This window comes from Melopsittacus undulatus, unplaced genomic scaffold, assembly GCF_012275295.1.
Source record: "Melopsittacus undulatus isolate bMelUnd1 unplaced genomic scaffold, bMelUnd1.mat.Z mat_scaffold_173_arrow_ctg1, whole genome shotgun sequence".
NCBI lineage: Eukaryota > Metazoa > Chordata > Aves > Psittaciformes > Psittaculidae > Melopsittacus > Melopsittacus undulatus.
This window is the reverse complement of record NW_022994134.1, coordinates 42,990-70,044: the sequence shown is the minus strand read 5'-3', so window position 1 is coordinate 70,044 and position 27,055 is coordinate 42,990. Positions and strand designations below refer to the sequence as shown.

General features: G+C 52.7%; 1 protein-coding gene and 1 pseudogene across 1 annotated transcript; both read right to left on the bottom strand.

The window, feature by feature from the left end:
- Positions 1-7,810: 7,810 nt before the first annotated feature.
- Positions 7,811-10,963, bottom strand: LOC117438363 (trimethyllysine dioxygenase, mitochondrial-like). The gene is made up of 3 exons (XM_034073906.1): positions 10,667-10,963; positions 9,728-9,866; positions 7,811-7,864 (listed from the first exon to the last, which is right to left on the bottom strand). Exons 1-3 carry the CDS (start codon positions 10,954-10,956, stop codon positions 7,811-7,813), a joined length of 483 nt encoding a protein of 160 aa, XP_033929797.1. The 5' UTR covers positions 10,957-10,963.
- A 2,646-nt stretch (positions 10,964-13,609) lies between these two features.
- Positions 13,610-18,756, bottom strand: LOC115946326 (endothelin receptor type B-like; annotated as a pseudogene).
- Positions 18,757-27,055: the final 8,299 nt, after the last annotated feature.

Genomic DNA, 27,055 nt, shown 5'->3' with positions numbered 1-27,055 from the left:
ACTGGGTCTCCCCCCCCCCATTCAGCACTAGCTTCAAAAGATGATATTCAGCCACCTGGGATGGATGAAAATGTGGAGGAATAAACAATATCAAGCAGCAAGGCCATGAAGAGAACCAGGGTGACACTTATGTCTCACATACAAAGCTACACTTCTCCAGAGAGGGAGATTGCTCTGAAGTGCAGCCAGAAAGGGCCTGATCTCCACCAACACTGAACCATTGGCAGCCACAAGAAAAGCCACACTGACTTTTAATAGCTCCATAGAGCAAAGAAGGGCCAGGGCAGGGCAAGCTCTGCAAGGAGCTGCTCAGAGAAGGAAGTGACAGAGCAGAGGCAGCTGGTATGACTGCAGTGTGGGTTAAACACACAGGTGGGGGACACAGTGTAGGTGAAGGGGACATCTGTGGTGGGAGTCTGGGGTGGGGGGGGGGTGGCAGAGAAGTGGAGAAGGTGGAAGCAGGAGGGACCAGTGAGCACTGTGGAGCACATGGGGCCAGCCTCGGCTCTTCTGTTCCATCCAGATTAAGTCCTGCAGGCTCCTCCCTGCTCCGTGCACAGTGAGGTGAGAGCCCGGCTGCAGCCCTGTGGCTCCCTGAGAGCACTTCCCGGCCTCAGCTGCGCGAGAGCTGCTTCTTCCCAGGCTGAACTACAGCCCCAGGTGCAGCATTCCGAGAGCATGATGCCACCAATGCTGCTCTCTGGAGCATGGCTTGGCCCAGCACCCTGTCCAGCAGGACCTCGACAGGGTCCAGTTCCCCTGGGAATTTCACCACTTCCCTGGGGAGATGATTCAATGGCTGATAGTTTGCATGGTGAAACATGATCCTCTTGTGTCCAGTTGGGATCTCCCCAGGAGTAACCTGTGCCCATCACCCCTCTCCATCACGGTATGTGCCAAGAGCAGCTGTGGTCAGGAGATGCCCAAGGCTCTCACCCTTCCATAGCACGCAGGGTACATAGTGCCTGGCTTTCCCTGAAAGTCAGAGGGAAACAAAATTCTCTGTGTGCCCTCCCTGCATTTTAAAAGATGCCTGAAAATCCTGGTGCTGCTGATGGAGATGCAGCCCTTTAAGCTGGAATTACATGGCTCAGCTGCCTTCCACATGTGCATCCCACCCTTCTGAGCAAGTGGCATTATGTGCCAGGAACTCCACTGCACAGAAGACCCTTCTCCTTGCGCTACAATGGGGACATTTCAGAACAACAGAGGAACTGTTGTCCTGGGATTGTGAACTCAAACAAACTGCATTACTCAGCAATTACTCACATACTTACAAAAATGTGGACAACTTCTCAGGACAAAGGATCTTCATATGTTCTTTTAATGGCAAGACTTGGGGTAGTGAACCCAGGACTCATGATTAAAATCCATGTAATGTTCTCTATTACCCTGTAACTAAGGGGAGTCTGTGGCAGCAAGCTCCCATTCATTTGCCTTCAACATCTTTCTTTTCCTTCGGGTGATTCTGTATTCCCAGGAAGTCTCAAGGAGAAACTGAAACCAGCTCATCCTTCAAATTCAAGAGGGAATTTCCAGGCAAACTAATGCATTCCTGTTGCTCCAAATCTTTTCTAGCCAAGGCTCAGCATGTGTAGCTGCTGGAGGGGGAGCCCTGGGGGTGCAGCATCAGCGACAAAGACATCCTCTCTGCTTGGAGGCACATCGATGTTCTGCAAGGCTCCTCCTTGAGGCAGCTCCCACAGTCACAGCAGGAGGTGGGAGGTCCAGTACCTGGTTCTGGTGGATCAGGATGCCTTGATGGTGCATACATGACCTCTGGTGTCATCCTCAGCTGTGGCTGGTCAACGCTGCCTCCAATTTGGAAGCAAATGCTCACCACATCCTCCACCTCTGTGCTTTCCACTGAGACTCCTCCACATGCAAGGCCTAGAGAAGTACAAAGAAAACACCAAAGGTGGGGCTTCTCCAGAGATTGTATCGGGATCAGGAGGGGTCCAGAGCTGCTGATCATCTGCATGCAACAAAGAGCTGGCAGAGGCAGCAGCTGCGTAAAGCCCAGGCGGCTTTACCCACCACAGTGGTGAGGGAACATTGGTTCTGGCACCCCATGGATGAAAAACTGGCTCAGCCCTTCAGGTACACCCAGTCCTAAGGGAGTGCTTCACACAAATTCATGAGACCGGGAAGCAGGGAGGGATGAGCTCTTTAGGCAGAAGCTCTTCCCTGTGAGGGTGCTGAGGTGCTGGCACAGGGTGCCCAGAGAAGCTGTGGCTGCCCCATCCCTGGCTGTGTTCAAGGCCAGGTTGGACACAAGGGCTTGGAGCAACCTGCTCTAGTGGAAGGTGCCCCTGCCTGTAGCAGGGGCTGGAACTGGAGGAGCTTGAAGGTCCCTTCCAACACAAACCAGGCTGGGATTCTGTGACTATCTGCACACTTCTCTGTAGTCTCCTTGCTGCTGCTGCTGCCCCAACCTGTCCCAGGGCTTCACAGCCCTGGAGGGTCAGACTGCCTTTGGCTCTGACTAGGAGGGAGGTGGAGGGGAAGTGTGTGTGCAGCTCAGAAAGGCCAGAAAGGCCTTCCCTTACAACAATGGATCAACTTCCTGCTTTTATACCCAGCACCCAGTTCTTGGAGCTTAGTGCATCTTCCTCAAGCCAGCAGTGGGCATCTCCCAGCTGCCTATGCCCACGAGCTGCCACATTTCCCCCTGTACCTGCTGCTTGTCATCGACTCTCCCCTTCTGCTGTTGAGCTGCACCTGGGAAAAGAGAGAGTTTTATACTTTGGCAGCCACACTGCGGGTCTGCACTTTCCTGCCCGCCAGCACTGGGACACCAGGGAGGCTCTATGGCACTTTCACCAGGGGCTGACATGGATTTTGTCTTTAAGATGGGGATTTCTGTAACTACTTTTCTAAGTTCAAGTGAAATCTTCCCCCGGGAAGAAATTACTTTTTACCTGAAACGGGCACCCTCAGGGGTGAAGGGTCTGAAGACATCCCTGATGGAAACAGCTTGTTGGCTTGTTTTGAAGTGGAAACCCCCCAGGGGCCTCTCCCCAGCTGGAGGTTTAAGGGAACTGCAGCAGGACAGTCATGGCCACACTTAGAGGGGGCATTTCAGAGTGCATGAAATTGCACTTTTACAGCCTAGATACACGGCAGCATCTTCGAGCTAAAAGTTCTCCGGAAAATCAATGTACCAGCGTTGCATTCTGATGTGCTTCTGCTGCATGAGGTTTGCAAGAAATTTCTTGTATTATGCTGCAAGAAATCTGGAGAGGGGCTTTGGACAAGGTCCTGGAAGGACAGGACAAGGTGAATGGCTTGAACCTGCCAGAGGGGAGACTGAGATGAGCTCTTAGGCAGAAGCTCTTCCCTGTGAGGGTGCTGAGGCGCTGGCACAGGGTGCCCAGAGAAGCTGTGGCTGCCCCATCCCTGGCAGCGTTCAAGGCCAGGTTGGACACAGGGGGCCTGGAGCAAGCTGCTCTACTGGAAGGCGTCCATGTCTGTGGCAGGAGTTGGAACTGGAGGAGCTTTAACGTCCCTTCCATCACAAACCACCCTGTGGTTCGATGCTTTATAGGAGATCCAAGCTCTGGCAGCAAAGGGGTCTGCCTCTCCAGGGCTTGCAGGGAGCTGGCTGTGAACCATGGCAATGCCTCAGAGAGGGCTGAGAGACGAACTCTGATCACTTAACATTCTCAGTGTTATCTGACCCCTGGCACTGCACTGCACTGCACCGCACCATTTCACAGCCAGGTTTGCCCCTCCGGCCACCTACATGTCAAGGAGCTCTCAGTCCTTGTGCTCCAACAGGAAGTGCGAAGGCAAAAGCAAACCCTGTTCCTGCTCTTCATCTACCAGTGGATGGAGCAGCCACTGCCACCATGACCCTGCTGGGACTGAAGCCAGGGCAGGTCCCCAAGGGTGCATGTCATGGGAATGGCAGTCTTGGGGTCCCCATTGAGCTGTCACTGTCACCCAGCCAAGGAGCCCCATCAGTGTCACCCCTCCGCTGGGCTGCTCCCAGCACCACAACCCATCCCATGGGATCCCCGGCCCAGCCCAGACTCACCAAGTAGCAGCAGGATGGAGCCGAGGCTCCATCAGCACCAGCTGGACAACAGCATCTCTGCGTCAGGGCAGAGGAGCTGAAGCTCAGGCTGATGGTCACCATGCCTCTGCTCGGTGCCAGGGCTGTCAGCTCAGCCAGGGAGGAAGCTGGCAACTCTTCCTCGGGCCCCGGTGCAGCACAGGGGTTCATTGTGGGCCCAGCTTTTCTTCCTGCCTCAGCTCACAGGCTGCTACAACTGCTGGTGGTGGGACCTGGGGAAGAGGGGGAGTGTCTGTGACCCTTCTATGATCTTAGAGCCTCGACTGATGCCGGGGCAGGAGGTGAGAGCACCAGGGCTCAACACCACGAAAGCAGCATCACCCATCAGCAGCAGGGGAAGCCTCCCCCCAGCTCTGAGATGGGGACCTTGTGCACCTGCAGCAAAGGCAGGACAAGGCTCACTGGGAAGTGGAAGATGAAGGATTTAAGCATTCCTCCAGCTCCAGCAGGGCTTCAGAAGCCCTAAGAGAACTGTGATAAGGATTTGCAAAGCACCAAGAGTAACAAACAGGGATTAAGAGTGCATAAATGGTAAAATGCAACTCTATAGGCAATGCCCATGACACCATGAACCACCGACCTTCATAGCAGAGCTCATCACCTACAGGTGAACACAACACGTCCCAGCTCTCACCCCTTCCTTCCTGCCCGTGAGCATGGCCAGGGCCATTGCTGTCAGCCCAATTACTGCTGCCTCCACTCACATCACCTGCATTTGGCTGGGTGATGTGTCCTGTCTGGGTTTGCACCTGAAGGTGACATTGTCTGTGAGCAGCAGCAGGGAAGAGCTTTGCATGGCCAAAATCAATCTGTCTTTCCTCCAGCTCAGGGAAACCACCCACTTCTCTAATACCTAAAGGCAAACAGCCAGTGAGGTGCTTGCTTTCACGAAAGCACAGCACAAGAGAACTCTTCCCAGCAGGAAATGCCTCCTTTCACATGCCCAGGAATAGCCCCCAAACGCCAGGGCATGGGTGCTGCAGAGAGACCTCTTTGAACACCCTCTTCTCAGCACTCTTTGGTCCCCAGCCCTGTGCTCAGACCCTCCTGGACTTACTGGGGAGGAGTGGGATGGAGCAAGCGGCCATCCCCATGGGAAGTGCCCACATTTCCTAGCCCAGGGCACGGTCACAAGGGTGGAATCTGCTGGTCACAAACCTCTGCAGGGCCCTGGAAGGAGCTGGGAGCCAGCACCAGGCATCTTCCTCTCTCTGGAAGCAGACTTGCCACTCAGGGTGGGCAGAACAACCCCTGGCCGCCTCCATGGCTCCATAGGATTTTCCCTGCTCAGGGAAAGCTGAAGGTCTCAAAAAACACCCAGTTTTGGGGAAGGACAGACTGGAAAGAGTGAAGTTCCTTCCTTTTCCTTTTACACTGGAAACAGACGGCAACCAATGGTACCTTTTCCTATGAGGATCACACAAATGGGACTGGCAGCAGGCTCCTGCTGACTTCCTCCTCAAAAAAACCCCACTCCATCAGAGAGCCCAGTCAGTTCTCACTGCTCACAAAGACACCCCTTCCCAAACCCCTCACCTCCCATTCCTTCTGTGCACAGTCCCTGTGCTTCTCTTCCCCACGGAAAGCCTTCAGTGGGATCCAAGAGCTAACAGGGAGGACTGAGGTGGGTGATGCACCAGTGCAGCCCTGTGACCCGCAGGTGAGCTGGGAGCTCTGGGGCACACTGTGGGGGAACAGGAAGCTCTGAGGTGTACTGGGGGCAAATGGGGTTCCTGGTGTGACCAGCAGGTAAATGGGGGGGCTCTGGTTTTACCACATTGAGCACTCTGGGAGCACTGAGAGCTGAATGAGGGGCTGTGCTGCACAGCCAAGAGGGAGGAGTCTGGTCCCAAGGGCACCCGGAGGAGACAAAACACCAGTGCTGGGTCTGAACTGGATGGGCTTTAAGGTCCCCTCGTCCCAAATCAGGCTGGGATTCAAAGGGGCACCGCTAATCCCAAACCCACGTCGGGTGGGCAATTTCTTACCTCTTCTGCCACCTTGTGGCCGATGCAAGAACTACCGATGAGAATGCAACCGAGCTGCCTCGGTTACTGCTCCTCACGTTTATTCGACGTTGATGGGGAATACAGACTTAAGTTTCAAGCTCCTGATTGCTTGAAATGTGTATTTTGTTAAGATGATCACTTTATAAATAATTTATCTAGAGACTTGGCGCTTAGCTTTGGAAAAGCTAAGCCACACATCCATGGGATCACCAGGGAAGGGGAAACAGAAGGAAGCAGTTCATCATTTATTGGCTGAAAGAACTAGATTACGAAACCTGATCCAGTGGCATTAGAGCAGAGAGAGCCTGTTCCCTGACACGCACGGCAAGTGTCCGGCTCACCAGGCACTGACTGCCAAAAAGCCCTGGTCCTCCAGATGAAGCTGCACAGGAAGAATTTAGCCCTCGTGGGAAGCAGGGGAAGATGAAACTCAGGATTTAAACAAAGCCCTTTCCACTCCATGGTTTAGTGCTGGAGTGGCTACATTAGAGTAACACCGTTGAGGAAATGTGTTCTTCTACATTCACCATAAGCAATTCCCCCAGAGAGGTTACACAGGCCCCCCGAGGAGTGTGCTGGCCTGGGGTTGGCTCTTAAGAGGAGGCTGACGTCTGAAGTGCGCAGCCCTTGGCAACAGCAGGGTGAGTAGTGAGAGCCACCACGTTCCCTGGCAGGAAGGCACCTATGTCATTATGACCTGTCACCAACATACTTGCGTCAGCCCCAGAGCTGCCCGCTCCAGCTGAGGGCAGCGGCAGATAAAGCTGATGTCCACAGTATTCCCCTCACATCATGGAGGCACAGGGAGGCAAAAAGAGTTCAGGAACCCTCGGTACCCACAAATAATTTGTGAGAAGACCCCACTACACCAGGCTTTCAAATACGGATCCTTTGGCTCAGAACACAGAGATGGTTTGCTGTCACCACCACACTCCCAGCCAGGGATTCACCGAGCAGCACAGGTGAAAGCCACCCCCAGAGCACCAGAGTGGGACTGTGTATGGAACCACTGAGGTTTGCTACTTCCACACCATCAACGAAGATGTGTAAAACTCACCAGCTACATTGTGCTGGTGTAACTGGAACTCAAGGAGAACCTGGCAAAGAAAGTAACAGACTGGATGCTGCAGGCTGCTCAGGGAATTCACTACCTCAGCCTAGAGGAATACTCAATTCCTGCCTGTGCCCGAGGCTGCTGTTCACAGGGGTGGGAACCCATCCTGGAGAGATGAACCTGGCAGAACCAGCTCACTTCAGGCTGCTGTTACCTGCCACCATGGCTCATGTTTCCCTTCCTCAACCCCTCCCCTCTGATCCACAGCTCCCTGCCAAGCCAACACTGGGAAGCTCCTGGCACCTGCAGCAGTGGGAAATACTGTGAAAATCAACCTCAGGCAGCTCAGGCCACACTTGCAGGAGTCTCTCAGCACTAGAATCTATACAGTCAGTGTTTAGATTAATGAAGGCAGCAAATGTAGCACTTGTACCCTGGACACAAGAGCATCCTGCTTGCACAGGAGGGCCAGGGGTGAAAGGGACCAGTCCTGCTTTAAGGTCTAGTATACCAGAGCAGACACCTCCAAAGCCACAACTCCTACAATAATCCCCTCTTGGTTCTTAAACTCCCATGTTTCTAGCATTCCAGTGTTTCTACTAACAACAGGATTTGCCTTTGTTCTTTACACTGCATCCCTTTGATGTGCCAGACCAGTTTATCCCCCAGTTAGCTGGAGGCAAAAGGCACCTTCGTGTTCACTGCCTCCATACGCAGGAGGATCTGGTGAAAACACCACCCAAACTGGTCAGCCCCATCCAGCAGCTGGTGAAATGACAACCTTACACAAAGCCCTTCTTCAGGAAAGGTGAAGGAGCAGGCACAGGTGGAGATCTTACAGCAAATCCTGTGGCTGCTGAGTCTTCGCCCTCAATTCAAGCACAAGAACACACAAATGGCATTACTGGAAGTCAAGGAAACACGAGACCTACATCCCTCATCTAACACAGCTCTCCTTCCCAACATGCTGCTCTTGCTACTTCCCCTGTTCCTTCTAACCTAAAGCTCTTCAGAAAAACCCTCCCAAGAGGGGGTTCTCCCTTTGCAGGCCACCTCTCCAGCAGCATGGCTTGTATCAGTCACTGCTCTTGGGATACGTGGTATGTTTAAGAAGCCACTGAAATTTGCCAACACCCCTCAATTTGAGTAGTGTCTTGTTCACATCAAACAAGGGCCAGATTTTGCTTTTCTCTAGAAGAGGTGAAGTCCAGCCTGGGGTGAGACAAAGCCCCAAAGATTTCCATTCTGCTCTGCTGAAGAAAACAACCCAAAAACCTAGAATTCTAGCTGGCAGTAGGCTGAATAGCAGGGATAAATGCAAAGAGTCCAAACCCTGAAGGCACTAGGTTGGAGGAGCACTTCCCATGGAGAGCCAAGGCAGTCTGAGGGGCTGGAGCAACCAGCCTAGGTGCAGACAGCAAGGGGTGGCTGTGCTCAAAGGCAGAACAGGGTCCCACGGAGCTCCCGCAACTTCTTTTGGCTTCCACTTGCTCCCTCTCCTGAACAGGCACCGGGAATGGCTCAGAGAGGGTGGAGGTGTTTGAGGTATGTGCAACACTGTCAGGTTTGCCAGGGTGGGCATGACCACCCCTGCTCATCACTGTCACACAGCACAAGACCACAGCCAGATGTTTCATGTGATCTAGCACAGCTGCTCCACCTGAAGCAGCCGTTCTGCTCTGCTGCTCACCAGGAGTTAAAACACCAGGGCTAGCAAAGCACAGAGACACATTCTGGGCTGTTTCTTTGCTTTTCTACTGGAGAGGCTGGGCAACAGTTCATCAGCAACAAGGGAGCCATCTCCTTTCTCTAGAGTGTCACTTCCCCCCAGCATCCTCAGGAACAGAAGGGGGATTCTAAAATCATCCATTTCCCCACTGGATCCTTTCATTTCTGGGGCCCTGGCCTCAGGCTGAATCTAGCCCCTGAGGAATAAAACCCCTTCAAGCAGACATGGCTGAATGAAGAAGCTATGCACTGCAACACCTTCAGGTCTACAACTGTGGCTCCAACTCTTCAAGCTCCTCCAATGCTGAACACAGCATCAGCCTTTCAAAGCACAGGGCAGAGCTTTTTCCTTCCAATACCAAAGTGTGCTAAGGCTGCTTCTGGGACACTGCCCACGTCTCCTGTGACTCACTGGCAACGTGAGGGTTCAAAGAGCACAAGAAAATTCAGCTTCCTACACCTTTGTATTTTCATCACGCTGGAAGTTTCTTTTGGAAGAAGTTAAAGGTTGAACACCAAGTGCTCCCAGCCCCTCTGCTTCTGAGGATCCTCACTGCAGTGACTGAGATCATCTTTCTCCTCTCCTCTAGCTGGGCCTAACCTGACCCTGAGGCAGGGCTTGAACTAAGCATTTCTGCCTTACCTGGAAGCTCATATTCTTTTAGAACAGGAGGAACACATCCCCCCCGCAACAGATGCCAGTACTGTAATACAGGCCACCTTACAAGAGCTGCATAGAAAGCTGCAGTATGTGGAGCTTGCCTGAAGCAGTCACCTTAGTGGCAGCAAGCACATCCAAAGGACCATGCTTCCCTCCCTGCACAAAACCCAGGCGGCTCTCCCAGCTCCAAGCCCTACCTTGCCTGGCTTCAGTTTGACCCAGAGCTCATTCTCTGGTCTCCGGAGCTCAGTGGTGAGGGTGCAGTGAGCAGCGTACCAGCGATGCACAGCGTCGTACGGCACCATGTTGATGACAGCACGATCATAGTTGTTGTATCTACAAGCAAAGAAGAGGTCAGGGACTGCCCACATGGCTCCATGAGCACAGCCAGGTATTCACACAGGGAAGCACAAGAGCCTGGGGGATTAGGCAGTATTTAAGGGAGGCCAGAGAGATGACATGAGAGTTTACACTGCAAGTGCAGGACTGTCAGGAGAATACCCAGCACTGGGAGCAAGGAGTTTACTATCAAGTGTAAAACTGTTCTTGTTGGTATCCTATAGAAGGATGTGCTACAGCAAAGGGCAAGGCCACAGGCTGTGAGAATAAGAGTGCAAAGCAGTGCTGGACAGGCTCCTGCACTCAGCCAGGCTGGAGTTCCAGAACACAGCCCAAATTTCCTTTGGAAGTGGCATAGTCCACACTCTCCTTGTATGCCAGGCTGATTCCTAGAGGCTTTTTCAAAGAAGGGCTGAATCCTACTGCCTCTCAAATGAAAGGAGATGAGGGCATGGAGCTGAAGTGAGGGTGAGGAGTGAAAAGCCAGAGCTGAGCACTGACACCCATCCTTGGCTGGGTGGTTCTCACACTTTCTCTAAAGCAGCAGTGCACAGCTCAGGAGGAAACATGGACTGCTCCTGTTGCTTCACCACTGCCCCACAGATATAGATTGCTTTTTCATAGAACCAGGCTGGTTTGGCTTGGAAAGGATCTTAAATTTCATCCAGTTCCAACCCCTGTCCCAGGCAGAGACACCTCCCATTAGGTGTCAGTCTAGGATACCTCCTGAAAACCTTCCCTTGTCTAACACAATCTCTTCTCCTCCCCATTAGCAAGAGGCCTCACATGGGTGTTACCTAATGAGATAAAGCTCATTGTTCCAGGGGTAGACATTGAGAACTGGCCCAATTCCAATCATGTGGTTGTGGCAGTCTCCCACATTCTCAACATACTCGTGCTTCACTGGGACCTTGGTGAGCAGCTCAAATTGGTCTGGGGCGCACTGGAGAACTTGCTCTGCTGCATAGAAACCATCCACCAGCAGCGTCCGCCCACCCGTGCCCTTGTGCTTCAGGCAGTGGAACACTTGGATGCTGCATGGGCAAGAGAAACCAGAGCATGAAGACACCTCGGCTGCCTGTCCCATGGCCAGAAGGTGCTCCCCATCAGGTGCAGGTGGATGCAACCACCCTTCTGGTTTAAACTGAGGCCTGCCAGGGAATGGAGACAGACCAGCAATTAACAGCTGTGCCTGCCAGTTCTTAAGGCCTAATCTACACCATCTCAGAACAAGAGGACAGTAAAGAAATGCTGGTTGTACTGTTGAAGTTGTCAGGAAGTACAAGGGTGTCCAGGGTGACTCTCATTCAAAGGCACATACATTACTGTCCCACAAGGCAACACATTAAAGACCCTTTGGAAAGCCTGGAGGAGTTCCCAGTCAGCATCTTACCTACAGGCACATCACTCCCTAGTGGGAAATCATCCACCTCAGCTTCTGTCCTTCCATTACTTCTCTGAAACTTCTCTTTCCCTCTGTCCCAGCAAGGTGGGCATTGCACTGTTAGAAGCAAACACCCAGGAGCTGCCTGCAGCCACCTTCCCTTGTTAGAAAATGAACTGTTTCCTTCTGGGAAAGCCTTTGCCTTCTGCTCTCCCTTCAGGGCCTCTGAACCCAGTCCCACAGCAGGGGATGGGGCAGCACCTCCCAGCTCCACACTCACCAGCACCTTTTCACCTGGGTGCTCTATTCACCCTTTACAAAGTCAGTGCAGGAGCACTGGAGCAAAGGCCACTCTGTGCCTCAAAGTTAACAACCTCCTCCTGCAGCTCAGGGCTCTGAAGAAGCCTCTTCTCTGGGCAGGCTCTTTGGTACCTGAGCAGCTGGATAATGTTGCAGTCTTTCCCATAGCTTGGGGGTTTTCTATCCTCTACCCTTTGTAAAAACTTAACCTGAGACTTGTCAGGTCTCAGCCAAAGCAGTGGGGAGGAGGAAGACATTGAAATGAACACATCTTTCTTGAAAAACACTTCATTTCATTTAGAAGCAGGTCAAAGACTCAAGCGTTTTGGAAGCAAGTCTGGAAGAGGCTGGGAAGAAAGGATTTCTGGCAGAGATGGTGGCTCAGGAAAGCCAGAAATTCATGTTCTTCCTGCACAACTCTGGCTTTGCAGAACTACAAGCACTAATGGTTAGCCCTATCAATTAAGCCCACGTTGCCTTTGCTTGATGCACTTCAGCTGGCTGCAGATGGAAGGCTCTCTACCTGAAGGGAACCTTTCCAAGTGGAAAAGAAAGATACAAACAGAGCTAATGAGCTCTATAGTTCTGGCACCGAGCAGTTACATTAAAGCCCTTTTGAAGGCTGAAGTTCTGATCTTATCTGATGTTGGGGGAGATTTCTGTGAGCTCCTAAACCAAGTCAGCCAAGCAGGTCACATCAGGCAGGTCACTGCAAACCATGAGTTCTGCACTCAGCTGTTAAGTGAAAACAGAGAAGCCAACTACATCCAGTGCGGGGCAGGACCTGTGCTCTTTGTACATCAACTGCAACAGTGCACAGTCAAATCCACTGACTTTGCTCCTGACATCGAGCTGCTTCCCAAAAGCTTCCTGGGCACAGACAGGGCTCAGGCTCCTCCGAGATCCACCTGCAGTCAACAGATCTCCCCCCCTTAGTTCCCCTCTGCTTTTCCAGCTCTGCACTGCAGACCTTTCCCATTCAGGTGTTTAGCAAGATACAGCCTCACTTGGGAAGAGCTGATCCTGCCCCGGGACAGGAGGTGTCGACTGAGTGACTTCTCTTTGTAGCCTCATTTGCAGATCACAGTACCTTCACACATCTCCCCCAGGCTATTTCCCCTCTTGACTGAGGTAAAAGCAGACAAAACCACTACTTAGGCTAGAAATTAAGCCTAAAGTCTCTAGCACTTCTCCCGAGCCGTAATCTGCTGCCTTTCCACCTCCAGCTGGGTATCAAACTCACACCCTAGAGGCTGTACAAGAAGAGCAGTTTGCAGAACAGCATTTGCGAACCAATGCTGCAGCTACAGAAAAGCTTTTTAAAGCACAGAAAGGTGTGAGCTGGGGGAGCCTGGCTTCTGCCTACCGGCAGGGCTGCACCCCTGCCAAAATGCAGCCCCCTCAACCTGCGTGAACTGGTGCAGAGCAAGGTGAGCAGGGCCTGTGAGGTAACCTTTCCACGCTGTGCCAAGGGGAGCTGCTCTTCCTCCTCTCCTGAAGCTCCTCAGCTGACAGAGCTGGCCCGATGAGGGTGAGGAGGGTTCGCCCCAATAGGCGGGGGTAAGGCAAAGCAAACCTTTCCAGCAGCGACTTTGTGCAACAGCTCATGAGAGGCGCTTGCTGCAGGGGAAGCTGCGCTTTGCCAGATGGACCCAAAAGACACCTCAACCCAGGTGCGCTCCGCTGTGCTCCGCTGAGAGAGGCTCCTGCCCCCTCCGCACGCTGATGCAGCCACGGCGTTAGGGCTGAGCTTTCAGGACCCAGAGACCCTTGCAGCCTTCCCCCGCGGGCACCGCTCAGAAACTCAGAAGCCCTTAAAGGCACCGCACACCCGGCAGCTCCATCCACAGCCGCTGGTATCTGTTGACCACCCTCAGGCTACGTTAGCTCATAGAACCATAGAATCACAGAATGGTTTGGATTAGAAGGGACCTTAAAGCTCCTCCATTTCCAAGCCCCTGCCATGGGCAGGGACACCTTCCACTGGAGCAGCTTGCTCCAAGTCCTGTCCAACCTGGCCTTGAACATTGCCAGGGAAGAGGCAGCCACAGCTTCTCTGTGCTCATACATGTCCTTCACAGGCACATGTTCCCTTCAATAGCTCTCCCTCCTCTTTGGAAGATACCAGTTTCTGCCTTCTTGGTTTTCTTACCCGTTTCATGTGGTCATTCAGAGCAGTTCTCATGCCATTTCTCTCTCATGCCACATCTCGCATGACATGACAGTGTAGAAGATGCCAGTGCATAACAAGGGGAGGCAGAAATAGAAGCCAAAAAGCCACCAGTCCTTCACATCACGATAGAACTACAGGCAAAGGAAAAAGCAACTGGAAAGTGGGGAAAGGTGGGGAGATAAATGAGGCATGAGATGACCCAGGCCCTGATGGTGATGCTGGCCCAAATCAGACACTTCTGATGTGTGGAAGTGTGTCAGCTCCTGTGCTAAGTGCGCATATCTTCTCGCAAGGCACGTTTTCTCACCTAAAGCAGTAAAGGCTGGTTTACATCTGGCTGATAGTCCCATTTAGCACTCTTGTTGCGAGAACCAGTTGCAAGGAGCTTTTGTGTATAAGGGCTTTCATTCCCTTGCTTGCCCTTAGGTGGTCCTGTGATAAAGGTTACCCATGCAGACTGGTTGTGGAGACCCTTTTTGCCCTGCTGGGGCAGTGAAACAGGTTCTGAAGCTTCTTGAGATGTATCAGGACCTCCTGATGTGGATGGTTGTCATGGTTTAAAACCAATCCACACAGCTTGCATGGTTTAAAACCTCACTTCAGTCTCCCGTAGTACCACACACCCCTTTTCCCCCCACCTCCCCACTCCCGGAGGGATGGGGAGGAGAACCAAAGGAATGTAACTCCCACGGGTTGAGATAAAAACCAATCCAGTAATTAAGGTATAACACAAATCACTACTGCTACCACTAATAAAAACAATGATAGAGGAAATAAACAAGGAGAGAGAATACGAGACCACCCACCGAAACAAGCCCAACCCGGAAGAGAGCTAACTCCCGCCCTTCCGGCCAACTTCCAGTTAGCTCCCCAAGCATGACGTGCTATGGTATGGAATACCTCCCCGGCTAGCCTGGGTCTGGCGCCGTATCTCTCCCTCCTCCTGGCTTCCCCTCCTCCCTGGCAGAGCATGAGATCAGAAAAGGCCTTGGACAAACCAAACATTTGAGCAGTAACTCAAAACATACTTGCTATCAGCAACTGTTCTCAGCCCGAAAGTCAAAACACAGCACTGCACCAGCTACCAAGAAGGAGAAAAAATGACTGCTACTGCTGAACCCAGGACAATGGTGAAGACATGATATAGCTTAAGGATGATAAGGTCTGTTTTCTGGCCCCATATTCAAAGCAAGACTGCCCCTTGCCACTACAGTCCTTTGTCTGATACTTCTCTCCCTGTGCTCACACTGATGGCTAGAAGAAGCCATCTGCAGAAGCATCTGATCCTCTAACCAAGGAGAGAAGTTGCTTCTGTTGCCTGTGTTTCTCTCCCCCTTGCACTGCAGCTGGGGTGCAACAAAGTACATACCATCATGAAGCTGGATTTCTGTTCGGAGGCAAGCATGCACACCCGCAGGTGTTGTTCCCAGTAGCTGAGCTCCACCATGTCGAAGGCTATGGCTTCAGGCACTGCAAGCACGATGGCCACTGCCCAGATCAGCATCACCTCCACTGCCTTCCACATGGGGATTCCTATCCCCTAGATCCGACTCCAGGATGCCACTGCTCAGTACCTGTCCAATGTGGGGAAACACAGCAGGAGTAGATTAGAGTGGGAAAAGTAACTGTCAGGAAGGGGCTGAGAAGGTGCAGATCAGAGTTGTTCCCAAAGGCCCTTCCCTTATGCCTTCCTTCTCCACCCTTGAACCTTCCCTTTCAGTGGAATGGGAAAGATCAGATAAGAGGGCTTGATGGCAGCTATCCTTGGCCAACATCTACTTGCCACGGGGGAGATGCCACCCTTCCCCCCCACCCCAGCAATTGTTCCAGCAGATCATGACCTTCCCCCCAACCTTTTCCAGCAGGATATAAACTGTCACCACAGTCAGTTCCTGTTGGATTTCAACTCTACATGATAGCACTTTGTGTCCACCTCCCGGGACAAAGCTGCCCTCCACTCCGCCTTTTAGTTACAGAGAGGGTACCTGCTGTAAGTCAAATATGGGTCAGGCTGGGCAGTGCAGCTGTAGAAGTGCTTCTCACCTGTCGATGCTGAGAGCACAAAGGCTGAGGACCCTAATGCCCACTGAAGCCTTTTGGATGAAGGGGACCAGCTTGCACACCTGCACGCCAAAGGGCCAGTCCTTTGCCAAGAGCTGGGGAAGAACCACGGCATTAGCAAACTGCTCAGGAAAGCACGTCCGGCTTTCTGGCTGAGCAGGTGATTACCCACAAGGTGTGAGAAGCCCACAAAGAGCAGCTGAAAGCCCTCAGAGGTTCCCTCACTGGGATTATGCAGTGTGTGCTGTCCAGTGTTTTGTGTTGATCTGGGAACCATTCATTTCCGCAGGGGCTCATTGTGAGGTGTGATGACAGTTAGACAGAAGGATGGTCCAGACACCAGGACCTGACCCCAGACTCTGAATGGATCTGAATCCTAAATGCTGCAAGGGGCTTTGGGTTGCAAGGACAGCTTCTTTTGGTTGGCTTTCAAAGCCACTCTTACCATACTCTGGCCCTCTACCACACTTAGATTCCTTATAGAACACATGCTGGGGCCCCAGGCTGAGCTGGGGCAAGCCGTGGGTGTCAGTGGGGACAAGATGTTCTGAAGGCAGAAGAAATACAGGGCACTCCATCATAGGGGTGAGTGTTGCCTTTGAAAGGTGTGACGACCTGGTTCAGGAACAGCGCGACGGCCCCCCCTTGGGCCCCTCGGTCCAAATGCTCACAGACACCAATGTGGTGGATGGCAAATGGGGTTTATTGAGAGAGAACACGGCGTTATATAGCCTAGGTTTACGATGTCATTTCCATCTGCTTGCATCGTAAAACTGGTATCATCACCTAAACGCTATTGGCTACCTGGAGAGGGGTCTTATCTTTCCGTACAGCACGATATCTTCTGGCCGCCAGGCCCTATCTGCCTACAGGTGAGAGTGAGCCTGGGTTCACAACCTGACACGTGGAGCCCACCCCAAGGTTATCCTTACTCAGAACCAAGCTCTTTAGTTTGGCCTTAGCAGCAAGACAAATCAATCAGGAGAATATGTCTGTTTCGAGCTAAAATACCTGTATAGCTTTCAGTCCATTTTCACTTGAAGGGTATTTACTCAGAGTGATTTCAGACCCTCTGACAGCCACATCTGGTTGTTCTCAACTTCCTCCTACTTCAAATTTCTCTGCCTTCTCCCCCAAGCATCCAGCCAGCTCAATCCAGAACTCCTCTGGCACTCTGCTTCCACTTTCAAGGCCAACGTGGAGCTCCATCTCCATCTCACAGCATCCCCTCCAACCCTTCATAGAAATCTATGGCTCCAAAAACTCAAGCAGTGGGTGAGAAAGAGCTGTAATAGCTCAGATGCATCTCACAGATATTGTAACACGACTTCTGCTCTATACCGAGGTCTTGTTCAGGTCTACTGCAGAGCCCAGGTTCCCCTGCTTCTATTTTATACCTCTTCTCTCAAGTTTAGGAGGCAGTGCTCCTGCAAGAAGCCCTTGGTTTATAATACAGCTCTCTTCCTTGTTTCAGGAAGAGTCTCCACATTTACCTAAAATAAAAACTGTATTTGCTTGAGGCTGATTAACTGAGCTGTACGTTGAGAGGTGTGCCCAGTGCACAAGAACAAGAATTTTGCTCAGCTAACATTGCGGTGTGATGTCAGAAGAGTGCAAGTGATTCTTTTCTTGTAATTTTAGATGAGACTTAAAAGATCTGGAAGGTTGTATGCTTGTGTGTGTCTGCATAACACAGCTGTAGCTGGGAACACCTCTGCTTTCCCAGGAATGTACTCTGAGATTTTTGTCTGTTTATGTTTTTCTCATCCTTTTGGAGAGCAGAAACACCCTTCCTGCCTCTCTTGCCAAAATGCAATGCAATAAGGAGCAGGCTCATTTTGATGCCTCTGTCACCAGAGCACAGAGGCAGGTGGGAGCAGATCATAGAATCACAGACTGGTTTGTAATGGAGAGGACCTTAAAGCTCATCCAGCTCCAACCCCTGCCATGGGCAGGGACACCTTCCATTAGAGCAGCTTGCTCCAAGCCCCTGTGTCCAACCTGGCCTTGAACACTGCCAGGGATGGGGCAGCCACAGCTTCTCCAGGCAGCCTCTGCCAGATGCCTCTGCTGCGATTGCCAGGCTGCTGCAGCACTCATGCCACATGGAACCTACCTTATACACATTGATGGGTAGAGCAATGAGGATGTAGAGCAGGTCTCCAAATGCCAAGCTGGCAATGAGGACATTTGGCCCATTCCTCATGCACTTGTTCTTGTAAATGATCCTCAGGAGTGTGGAGTTGCCAATGATCCCACTATGAAGATGGTGCAGGACACGATGGTGTTGATGTATTTGAAGATGTGTCTGATATCTGTGGGCTTCACACACACAGGCAGCAGAGGTGGCTCAGAGCTGGTGCTCCCAGAGACAATCTCCGAGTGGTTCGATTGCCTGTTATCCTGGAACAGGCTTGGCTGGACCAGGCTGTAAACCTGCTCCTGGCTAAGCACCTCAAAGGGGATGGTGCTCTCCTGGAAAGCCCTTGGGGTCTGACCGTGTGCCCCAGAGAAGAGGCAAGCCAGGAAAATGGCCAGAGTGGCGGGAGCTGGGATTTTTGCCATTGAGGACTGAACATCAAAGCTGGCTGCAAGAGTCCTCATAATGCTTGTGGGATGCCTCTGCATGGGTGTCAATTGGATCTGCAGATGGAGAGAGGGACAACAGAGAGAACAGGATGAGCAAGGGAAGGAGCAATGAGATGAGAATGTCCGTCATCACAATGAGCAGATATAACTCCACATTAGATCCCATCTGGGCAAAGCCAGACCCCTGCATGTGGGAGTCTTTGCTCCTAAAACTAAACATACCTGCTCAGTAAAACAAACTACAAGGAAAACAGTCTTCTATGACTCTTACCCAGTATTTCAGCAGATGAGGGCACCTGCCTTTTCTGAAATCAGCTCCTGCACCTTCTGATCTTGATATTGCTGCTCACATGGCAAATCTGGCTTCTCTTTTATGACCACCCCACACTTCTTGTTCAGTTCTGACTGTCTGAAGGAGCAGTTCTGGGGCACCCGACCTGTCAACACCGGCACATCTGGGCAATTCCACAAACCAATCCCAGGGTGCACAGACCCAGCAGAACTTTTCCTTTCAGTTCGTGTCATGGGAAGTCTGGAGCCACACTAACATCCCTCTCTTCAGCCCAGCCCATGGGCTACCACAGGCCACCTTCCAGTGCAAAGTGGAAAGACCCAGCACAGCCTTGGTGGGAACTGTGATGGGAAAACACTACAAGGGTGTTTCCAGAAACGCCCTGTTGATACCTGACATCTCGCTCCAATTTATGTGCAAGCAGTAGAGCCCCTCTTTCCCCATCATCATCATTGTTAGTTGAACCACTTCCTTTCCAAATCCACTGTGTCCATTCAACTCAATACTCAGGGATATAAATCTCCCTGTGGTGTTTGCAGCTTTGACTGCTGAGCACAGTACCAAGGCTGGAGCACTGCTAAAAATTATCACTAGAGTGGGTTCTGCTTTGTAAATCTCAGCCAGTACCTTCTGGCAGGACTAGCTAAACTGGTGCTCCACAAGCACAGGAGGAAGCTGGGGAGGCTGTAACACTGTCCTGGCATGATGTGAATTTGTGGAAGGGGCTTCTGGATGACCCAGATATGATCACCTGTGGGAAGTGAGCCCAGAAAGGGAGTGGAAGATGTCATCACCCTGCCAATGTGTGCCCCAGACAGTGGTGAAGAACTGTTTCTCAAACTATGAAACTTTACAGCTTTGAAGGGAGGAAAGATTGCTGTGCTAGGCTAGAAACAGGAGCTTTTTTGGGCTCCCCTGGCATGTGCTGTGCTCTGGAGGAGCCAGTTAGGCGGGAACTGGGGTACCTGCATAGGATTAGAGATGGGGCTTCCATCTTCCCTCTGACTCCACCCGGCAGAGTTGGGATCTGAGCCCAATCAGCTGTAGCCCAGGGATCTGCTCCCCAGAACCATTTAGCCAAGGCACTCCTGAGCTGTAGCACAGCTCCCCCCACCCAGGACCACCAATGTGGGTATGGTGGGAGGATGCTGTTCCCACCTGGGGAAGGCTTGGCCAAACCAGCCACCAGTCCCATCAGGTACCCAGCTCAGAGGCTGTTGGGCTTAGCAAGTCAAATGCCTTTCTCCGTGCTTCTGTTTCTGCCTCCTGCTCATCAAAGCCAGACAAAGCTGATGCCGGGGCCTCCTCCTACTCTTGTGCCACTGAAGCAAGAGGTGCACGGTGCTGCTCTTCCTCAGCAGCTCCAGACATGGTAAGACCTGCCAGTTTGGTGTCCATGGGACTGGCCAGAGCAGGAGACGTGCTCTGCAGGTCTCCAGCTGCCCCTCCTGCTGCATCTGTGCCCATGCTGCTGTAGATGCTGGATCCCTCCTGAATATCTGCTTGGGGGTCCTGGAAGAGCTCTGGCACCAAGGAGTTGAAGCAGGTGTTGCACATGGTGACAGCTTCCCCCTGGGAAGCTCTTTGTCACTAACATAAGCGGACTGATCCGCAGGGGAGGGAGGAAATGTCAGTGGGATGGTACAGGGACCACCAGCAATGTCCCTGCCACACGCACTTTGGGATCCTGGGCCGCTCCGCCACTTCAGGGTCCCTGGTGCCGGCCACACACGTGGCACTCACCTGGGCCTGAGAGTCCTGTAGCAGCAGAGAAGCTGCTGCTTCTCCTTCATTGTTTGTTCCTGGGGCAGCTGGAGAGTTCCAGCCTCTGCCAGAGAGATCTCAGTCAAAGAAGCTGTCTTGTCCCCCATGTGTCCTGCTGGGGAGACACCAGCTCTGCTGGCCTCTTCTTGATGGTTTCCAGACATGGGAGACACCATGTCTTTTCCAGCTTTGCCTGCTTCTGGGCTCTCCCCACGTCATCATCTACATCATCCTCCTGGCTGTTTGTGTGGGCTTTGCCTGGCCGAGCTTCTGCAGAAGTAACTGGAGGCAGCTGCTGCTGGTCACTTGCAGATGAGAATCACAGGAGTGTGGCGAAGCAACCTACAGGATAACTCCGAGTCTTTCGTTACTGACGCCTCCTTATTCTTCCATCCCTCCAGGACTTCAGGAATTTTTTTCCTTATCACGCCCAACAGGCCAAGCTGGGCACTGCTTCAGTGCAGCGTTAACCTCAAGCATGGGCTGGTTTAAATTACTTGAAGGGATTATTATATTTTGTTTCTTTTTGTGTCCCAACTCCAACCTCCCCAGCTGGGTGGGTGCTGTGTCAGGCTCTGGGGGGGGCATGTGCATGCTCACCCCATGTCCATGTAGCTTTGCACTTTCATGGAATTGAGTGCACCCTCAGCAAGTTTGCCGATGACACCAAGCTGTGTGGTTCTGTTGATACGCTGGAGGGAAGGAATGCCATCCAGAGGGACCTTAACACACTTGTGAGGTGGGCTGATGCCAACCTCATGAAATTTAACCATGACAATGTCAAGGTCCTACACCTGGGTCAGAGCAATCCCAGGCACAGCTGCAGGTTGGGCAAAAAGGAAATTCATGGTAGTCCTGCGGAGAAGGACTTGGGGGTGTTAGTCAATGAGAAAATGAACATGAGCCAGCAGTGTGCACTCACAGCCCAGAAAGCCAACCGTATCCTGGGCTGCATCAAAAGGAGCATGACCAGCAGGTTGAAGGAGGTGATCCTGCCCCTCTACTCTGCTCTCGTGAGACCTCACTTGGAGTATTGTGTTCAGTTCTGGTGTCCTCAACATAAAAAGGACATGGTACTGTTGGAACAAGTCCAGAGGAGGGCCACGAGGATGATCAGGGGACTGGAGCACCTCCCGTATGAAGACAGGCTGAGAAAGTTGGGGCCGTTCAGCCTCCTTCAGAAGGCTGCGTGGAGACCTCATAGCAGCCTTCCAGTATCTGAAGGAGGCCTACAGGGATGCTGGGGAGGGACTATTCATTAGGGACTGTAGTGATAGGACAAGGGGTAATGGGTTGAAACTTAAACAGCAGAGGTTTAGACTGGATATAAGGAAGAAATTCTTTACTGTTAGGGTGGTGAGGTACTGGAATGGGTTGCCCAGGGAGGTTGTGAATGCTCCATCCCTGGCAGTGTTCAAGACCAGGTTGGATGAAGCCTTGGGTGATATGGTTTAGTGTGAGGTGTCCCTGGCCATGGCAGGGGGGTTGGAACTAGATGATCTTGAGGTCCTTTCCACTCCTAACTATTCTATGATTCTATGATTCATGTGAGCCTGCAAGTGGAGAGCAGGACTGCTGGGAACTGTCCGGCTGCGAGGATGGGGCTGGGGGTGGTTGGGGTTCACCTAATGGGGCAGGGACAAGGTGAGGGTGTGTGTGAATTCCCACTCCTGCAAGTATCAGAGATCCAGGTGCTTCTCCCTGCACATCTGGCCTCACGTGGTTATGGAGTGTTTTAGCACATGGAGGTTGTGAGGGTGATGGTGAGAGTAATGAGAGCAGCTTTGGGCACTGCAGGATGTGGGTGCTGCTACTACTGTGTGGAACCTCCCTTTTCCTGGAGGTCTTTGTGCAGGAGGTAGGAGAGGGTGTTGGACCACCTCGGTGTTTCAAAATGGCAATGGCTGCCTCTTCATCCTCTTCATCCTCACTTCTTCCTCATCTCCCCCCTTACTGTGTGCTAAACCAATACAGTAAAGGAGGCAGTCAAAGTTGCAGTGATGTATCTGCTTTCTCACATTTTGTTTTTCCTGTTGTTCTTTTGAGGGTGGACTAAAATGAGGACTAACGTCCCTCACTAAGGTGAAACTGGGGGCAGGTCTGTTGATCTGACCGATGAGGTGCCAGGTATCTGCTGCTTGTGCTTCTGCTCTGCAGGTGAGTGCTGTGAGGACAGAGAAGGGTAGGAGGTTGGAGTCGATGGATGGTGACTTTCTGTAGGGGCTGGGGAAGAAAAGCTCTTTCAGAGGACGTAGTAATGTGTATTCCTCTGACAAGAAAATAAACCTAAACCCAAGGCTAATAACCAAATGTCAGGCCAGGTACACAGCTGCTGTGCTGCTGTCAGGGGACAGGGGCTGCTCTGCCAGATGTTGGCAGCTGTGAGTGTTGCATTTCTGTCCCAGCCAGCCCTCAAGCCATGGGGCCCAGCCTAGCTGACCAAAGCTCCCGCCCAAGCCTGGGGGAGGGCTGCAGGGGCTGAGGGCTTGGATCTCACAGGGGAAGGAATAGAAGTGAAAGCTCACAGAAGCATCAGATTGGTGATGAAAGAAGCTGCATCTTTCTGGCCCAGGGAAGTTGTTTCTCGTGGTGGGAGGAAGCTGTTGAGGTGGGGAAGGGGGAGCTCAATTTGGTGATGAAGCTTGAGCCCTGGGTTGGTGCCGTGGCTTCCTGGTCCCCTGCAACACGGGCTGGCCACAGGCAAGGTGACCACAGGGAGGAACTGCTGCCTTGAGGCCTGTCACAGTGACCAGGGAGCGCTCCAGGAAGAGTTCTCCTATTGGCTTGTACACTTAGCGTGGCACTTATCTTCTTACAGGCTGAAACCTAACTGAGGGTTATCAGATCTCCATCCAAAGGAAGCGCCGCTGGTTCTGCTCAACGCTGGGGTCTGTTCCTGTAACTGAGTTCGGTGTGAAGCTTAGAGAAAAATTTCCTTCCTCCTGCCATCCCCCGCAGCTCAGCGTGGGCTCTGCATGTTCTAGGGGTTGTTGGTGTTCTGTGTTCATTTCTATGATCTATTGTCTTCTGTACAAACACATTTGGAAGCAAATCCTTCCTTTCCTTTTAAAGGATGCACCGAGGCATTGGCAAAAATCAGAGGTAACTTGGTTTAAGTAAGTGCAGCATGGCTTTTCTAGAAGAACGTCCACGAGTTGCCCAAGCTCAACAGAACAGAGGAAACACAAGTGGCAAAGAGGAAGCCTCACAGCAGCTCATTCTCCGAGCACAAACCCCTCTTTGCCACACATGTGTCACAGACAGCTCTACGTCAATAGGCTTCTCCCTACCCCCTGATAAAGCTCTGCAGGTTTACAGCACTGCCCTGTTCAAGCTTTTCCTGTATGGAGAAGGTTCTTTTCCAGAACACATACAAGGGATCCCACAAGCACACTCCACACAACTACAAGACTTAAAACACAAAATCCTGACAAACAAGCATTAATAACACACGTGAACATACAGTACAGCAGTACTCATACCATATCGTCAATACCAACATCGTTACGGTGATAATCCACACAATTAGGTCAAATACCAGCAAGTCACAGGCAGAGTTCCAGACAAATACTAACAGCAAAATCCTTACCGTGATAATTTGCAAAACGTGGTCAAACACTGATGAGACACAAACAGATCCAGATGTAAACCAATTGCACTAGTCCGGTTCTGGCTGATTCTTGTGAAATATTTACCTAAGATACTTTCCATTGCTGTTGTTACAGAGCCACCAAGCTTAACGTTACTTAGAAGTTAATTTACTTATTTACAAAGGATTATATTTCATTTTGTACGTGCTTATTGTAATTTACCACTTCTTTGGGCAACCTGTGACAGTTCCTCTGCCCTTCAAAGCAGAATCTCCTTCTGCTATCCCCCACCCCTCTTTCTTGGCTGTACTAGCAGTTATGCTCCTGACTGGTGCTGCAATTGGTTGTTCCTCCCTTGTGGTGCCTTTTGCCTCGTTAGCCCCTGCAGAGCTGTGAAGTGGTTCTGGGTGGGGATGTGTGGTCTGCAGGAAACCCCTTGCTCTGTATTTTTTCGCTTCCTCCTCTTCCTGTGTATTTTTCTGGCACCAAGTCACCAAACCCCTGGATTAACATCCTCTTTCCTTTCTGTGTGTGATAGGGGAGACGCCTGTGGTCCCTGCACAGCTTGGGCTTGGAGCCAGCAGCCCAGCTCACTCTCAGCTTTCCTAATGTCTCTTGTCTGTCAACAAGAACGGTCGCTACTGGTGTCCCCCAGGGCTAGGTATTGTGGCAAGCGTTGCGTAACTTCTTCATAAGAATCATAGAATCACAGAACCGGATCATCGATGATCTAGATGAGAGGGTCAAGTGCCCTCTCAGTAAGTTTGCGCACAACACCAAGTTGAGTGGGAGTGTTGATGTGCCATAGGGCAGGCAGCTCTGCAGAGGGATATGGACAGGCTGGACCAATGGGCCGTGGCCAGTGGTATGAGGTTCAACAAGGCAAAATCCTGGGTCCTGAATTTGGTTGGGAGCATCCTGGCCTGTATCAGCACCGGTGTGGCCAGCAGGACTAGAGCAATGATTGCCCCCCTGGACTGGGCCGCCCCTCCAGCCCTGTGTCTGGAGAAGAGAAGGCTCAAAAGGGACCTTATTGCTCTCTACAGCTACCTGAGAGGAGGCTGGAGCCAGGAGGTGCCTGGTCTCCTCTCCCAAGGAGCAAGGACTAAACCAAGAAGAAATGGCCCCAAGCTGCACAAGGGGAGGTTTTGACTGGAGATTAGGAGATCACTTCAGGTGTAGTCAGGCATTGGAGCAGGCTGTTTGGGGCAGTGCTGGAGTCGCCATTCCTGGAAATGTACACATGCTGTGTAGACGAGGCCCTCAGTGCCATGGGTCAGTGGTGGCCTTGGCAGTGCTGGGGAACATTTGGCCTTGATGATCTGAAAGGTCTTTTCCAACCTGGTTGACTCTATGACTGCCTGCAGCAGCCCTGCTGTGCCCAGTGGCCATTGACACAATGGCACCAACATCACAAAGCCTCGCTGGTCGCTGTGGAGATGCCCGTCACCAGTTGGGACTCGGTGGAATCAGTCACGGGCATGGGCATCTCCATGGCAACTGCCAGGGCTTTGTGGTGTAGGGAGGGTTCCGCATGGCCAGAGGCCATTGTGATGGGGGGTGACACGTTGGTGACCGTGGGGTACATAAGGAGCGAGAGCCCTGGAGTACCTCAGTCCAGAGGAGCGGCCTCCCTCAGGAGGCAGCAATCCCCTGGAAGCCCACGGCAGTTCAGCGTCCAGGACGTGGAAGATGCCCGTGGGTAAAGAGGCAAACGCCCGTTCCCAGCCCGCTGAGGGCAGGCCAAGCAAGCAGAGAAGGCACCAGGTGAGGACCAGGGCAGGAGGGAGAGGCCGGTGGTGGGACGGGGCTGCTCGGAGTTGCCTCGGTGACAGGGCCAGGCTTGCCCACAGTGCACGGGCCCCTGTGCCAAGGCAGCCACCTCCATCACACACCTTTTCCTCCTCCTCCTGCCTGCAGGTGGCTCACAGGCAGCCTGAGGAAGCGCCGCAGGGCAGCCCGAGCCAGGCGTCGTCCCACCATGGGATCACGCTGCCACGGGTGCCCTACCTGGAGAGGTTTCAGCCTGTCGCCATCCAGCAGACACAGGTAGGGAGCCGCAGGGAGATGGGGCCAAACGTCTTCCAGACCCCGGGAGATGCTGACGGGCGGGCAGGAGGTGCAGGAGGGAGCAAGCTGAGCCCCGCATGCTGTGCCCCACAGCCTGCCCGGGCATGCCGGGGGTGCTCTGGGCAGTGGGCGTGGGCTGCGGGCGGCCAGCCCTCTCCCCAGCCGGCTCTGAGCCCTGCCCTGGGGCTGGCAGGGGAGCACAGCTGCCTGAGCTCAGCCAGCTGGGATGTGGGCACAAGGGACACTGTCACACAGCCTCTCTGCTCCGCTTCTTTTGCAGATGGGCAGCCTGGGGCACCGAGTGGTGCTGCCCAGCCCCAGCGGGTTGAGACAGGAGCAGATGCTCCGTCTGCCACCATTGATCACAATGGCACCGCGGCCGCCCCCTCGCTCAGAGAGAGCAGTCGGCAGCTGCCGCAGGCTGCCATCTGTAACACCAGCAGCCTCTGCAGCTTCTGGCAGTGTGAGGAACTCGGCTGTTGGCAGCACAAGCAGCAACCAACAGCAGCTTCTCAAAACTGCTGCCCAGCTCCACCGTGTGCCCAGTTACGGCAGCAGAGGTGCACGGCCAGAGACCTGTCAGCCTGCCCTGCACAGGTCCAAAGCCTCTGCTCCCACAGCTGAGAGCTCAGGCAGCATGAGCACAGTGCTGCAGAGGTGCAGCACCGGGAGCCAGCGACGTCACCAGCAGCCAGTGGCATGGCAGAAGCCAGCACAAAGCAGGGCTGCAGGGACACAAGCAAGAACAGACACTGTCCGTGCAGCCAGCAGCAGCAAGGGCCCAGCCACTCAACCCATACTCAGAAGCACTAGGCGAGCAGCAGAGCACCTGACAGCAATTCCAGCGGAACGTATCACTAGGTGCATCAACACCAAGTTCCTCAGTGTGCACTACAGGCCTGTTGCACAGTGCTTGCCCTCTCCGCACAGCAAGATCAAGCCTTCGGAGCAGCCGAAGAGGAT

Coding starts and splice junctions, on each gene's coding strand:
- LOC117438363 (XM_034073906.1), bottom strand. CDS start 10,956: ATGGGACAGGCAGCCGAGGTGTCTTCATGCTCTGGTTTCTCTTGCCCA. Junction 9,867..10,666: donor AATGAGCTTTATCTCATTAG/GTAACACCCATG, acceptor CTTTGCTTGTAG/ATACAACAACTATGATCGTG. Junction 7,865..9,727: donor TCAAACTGAAGCCAGGCAAG/GTAGGGCTTGGA, acceptor TGTTTTCACCAG/ATCCTCCTGCGTATGGAGGC.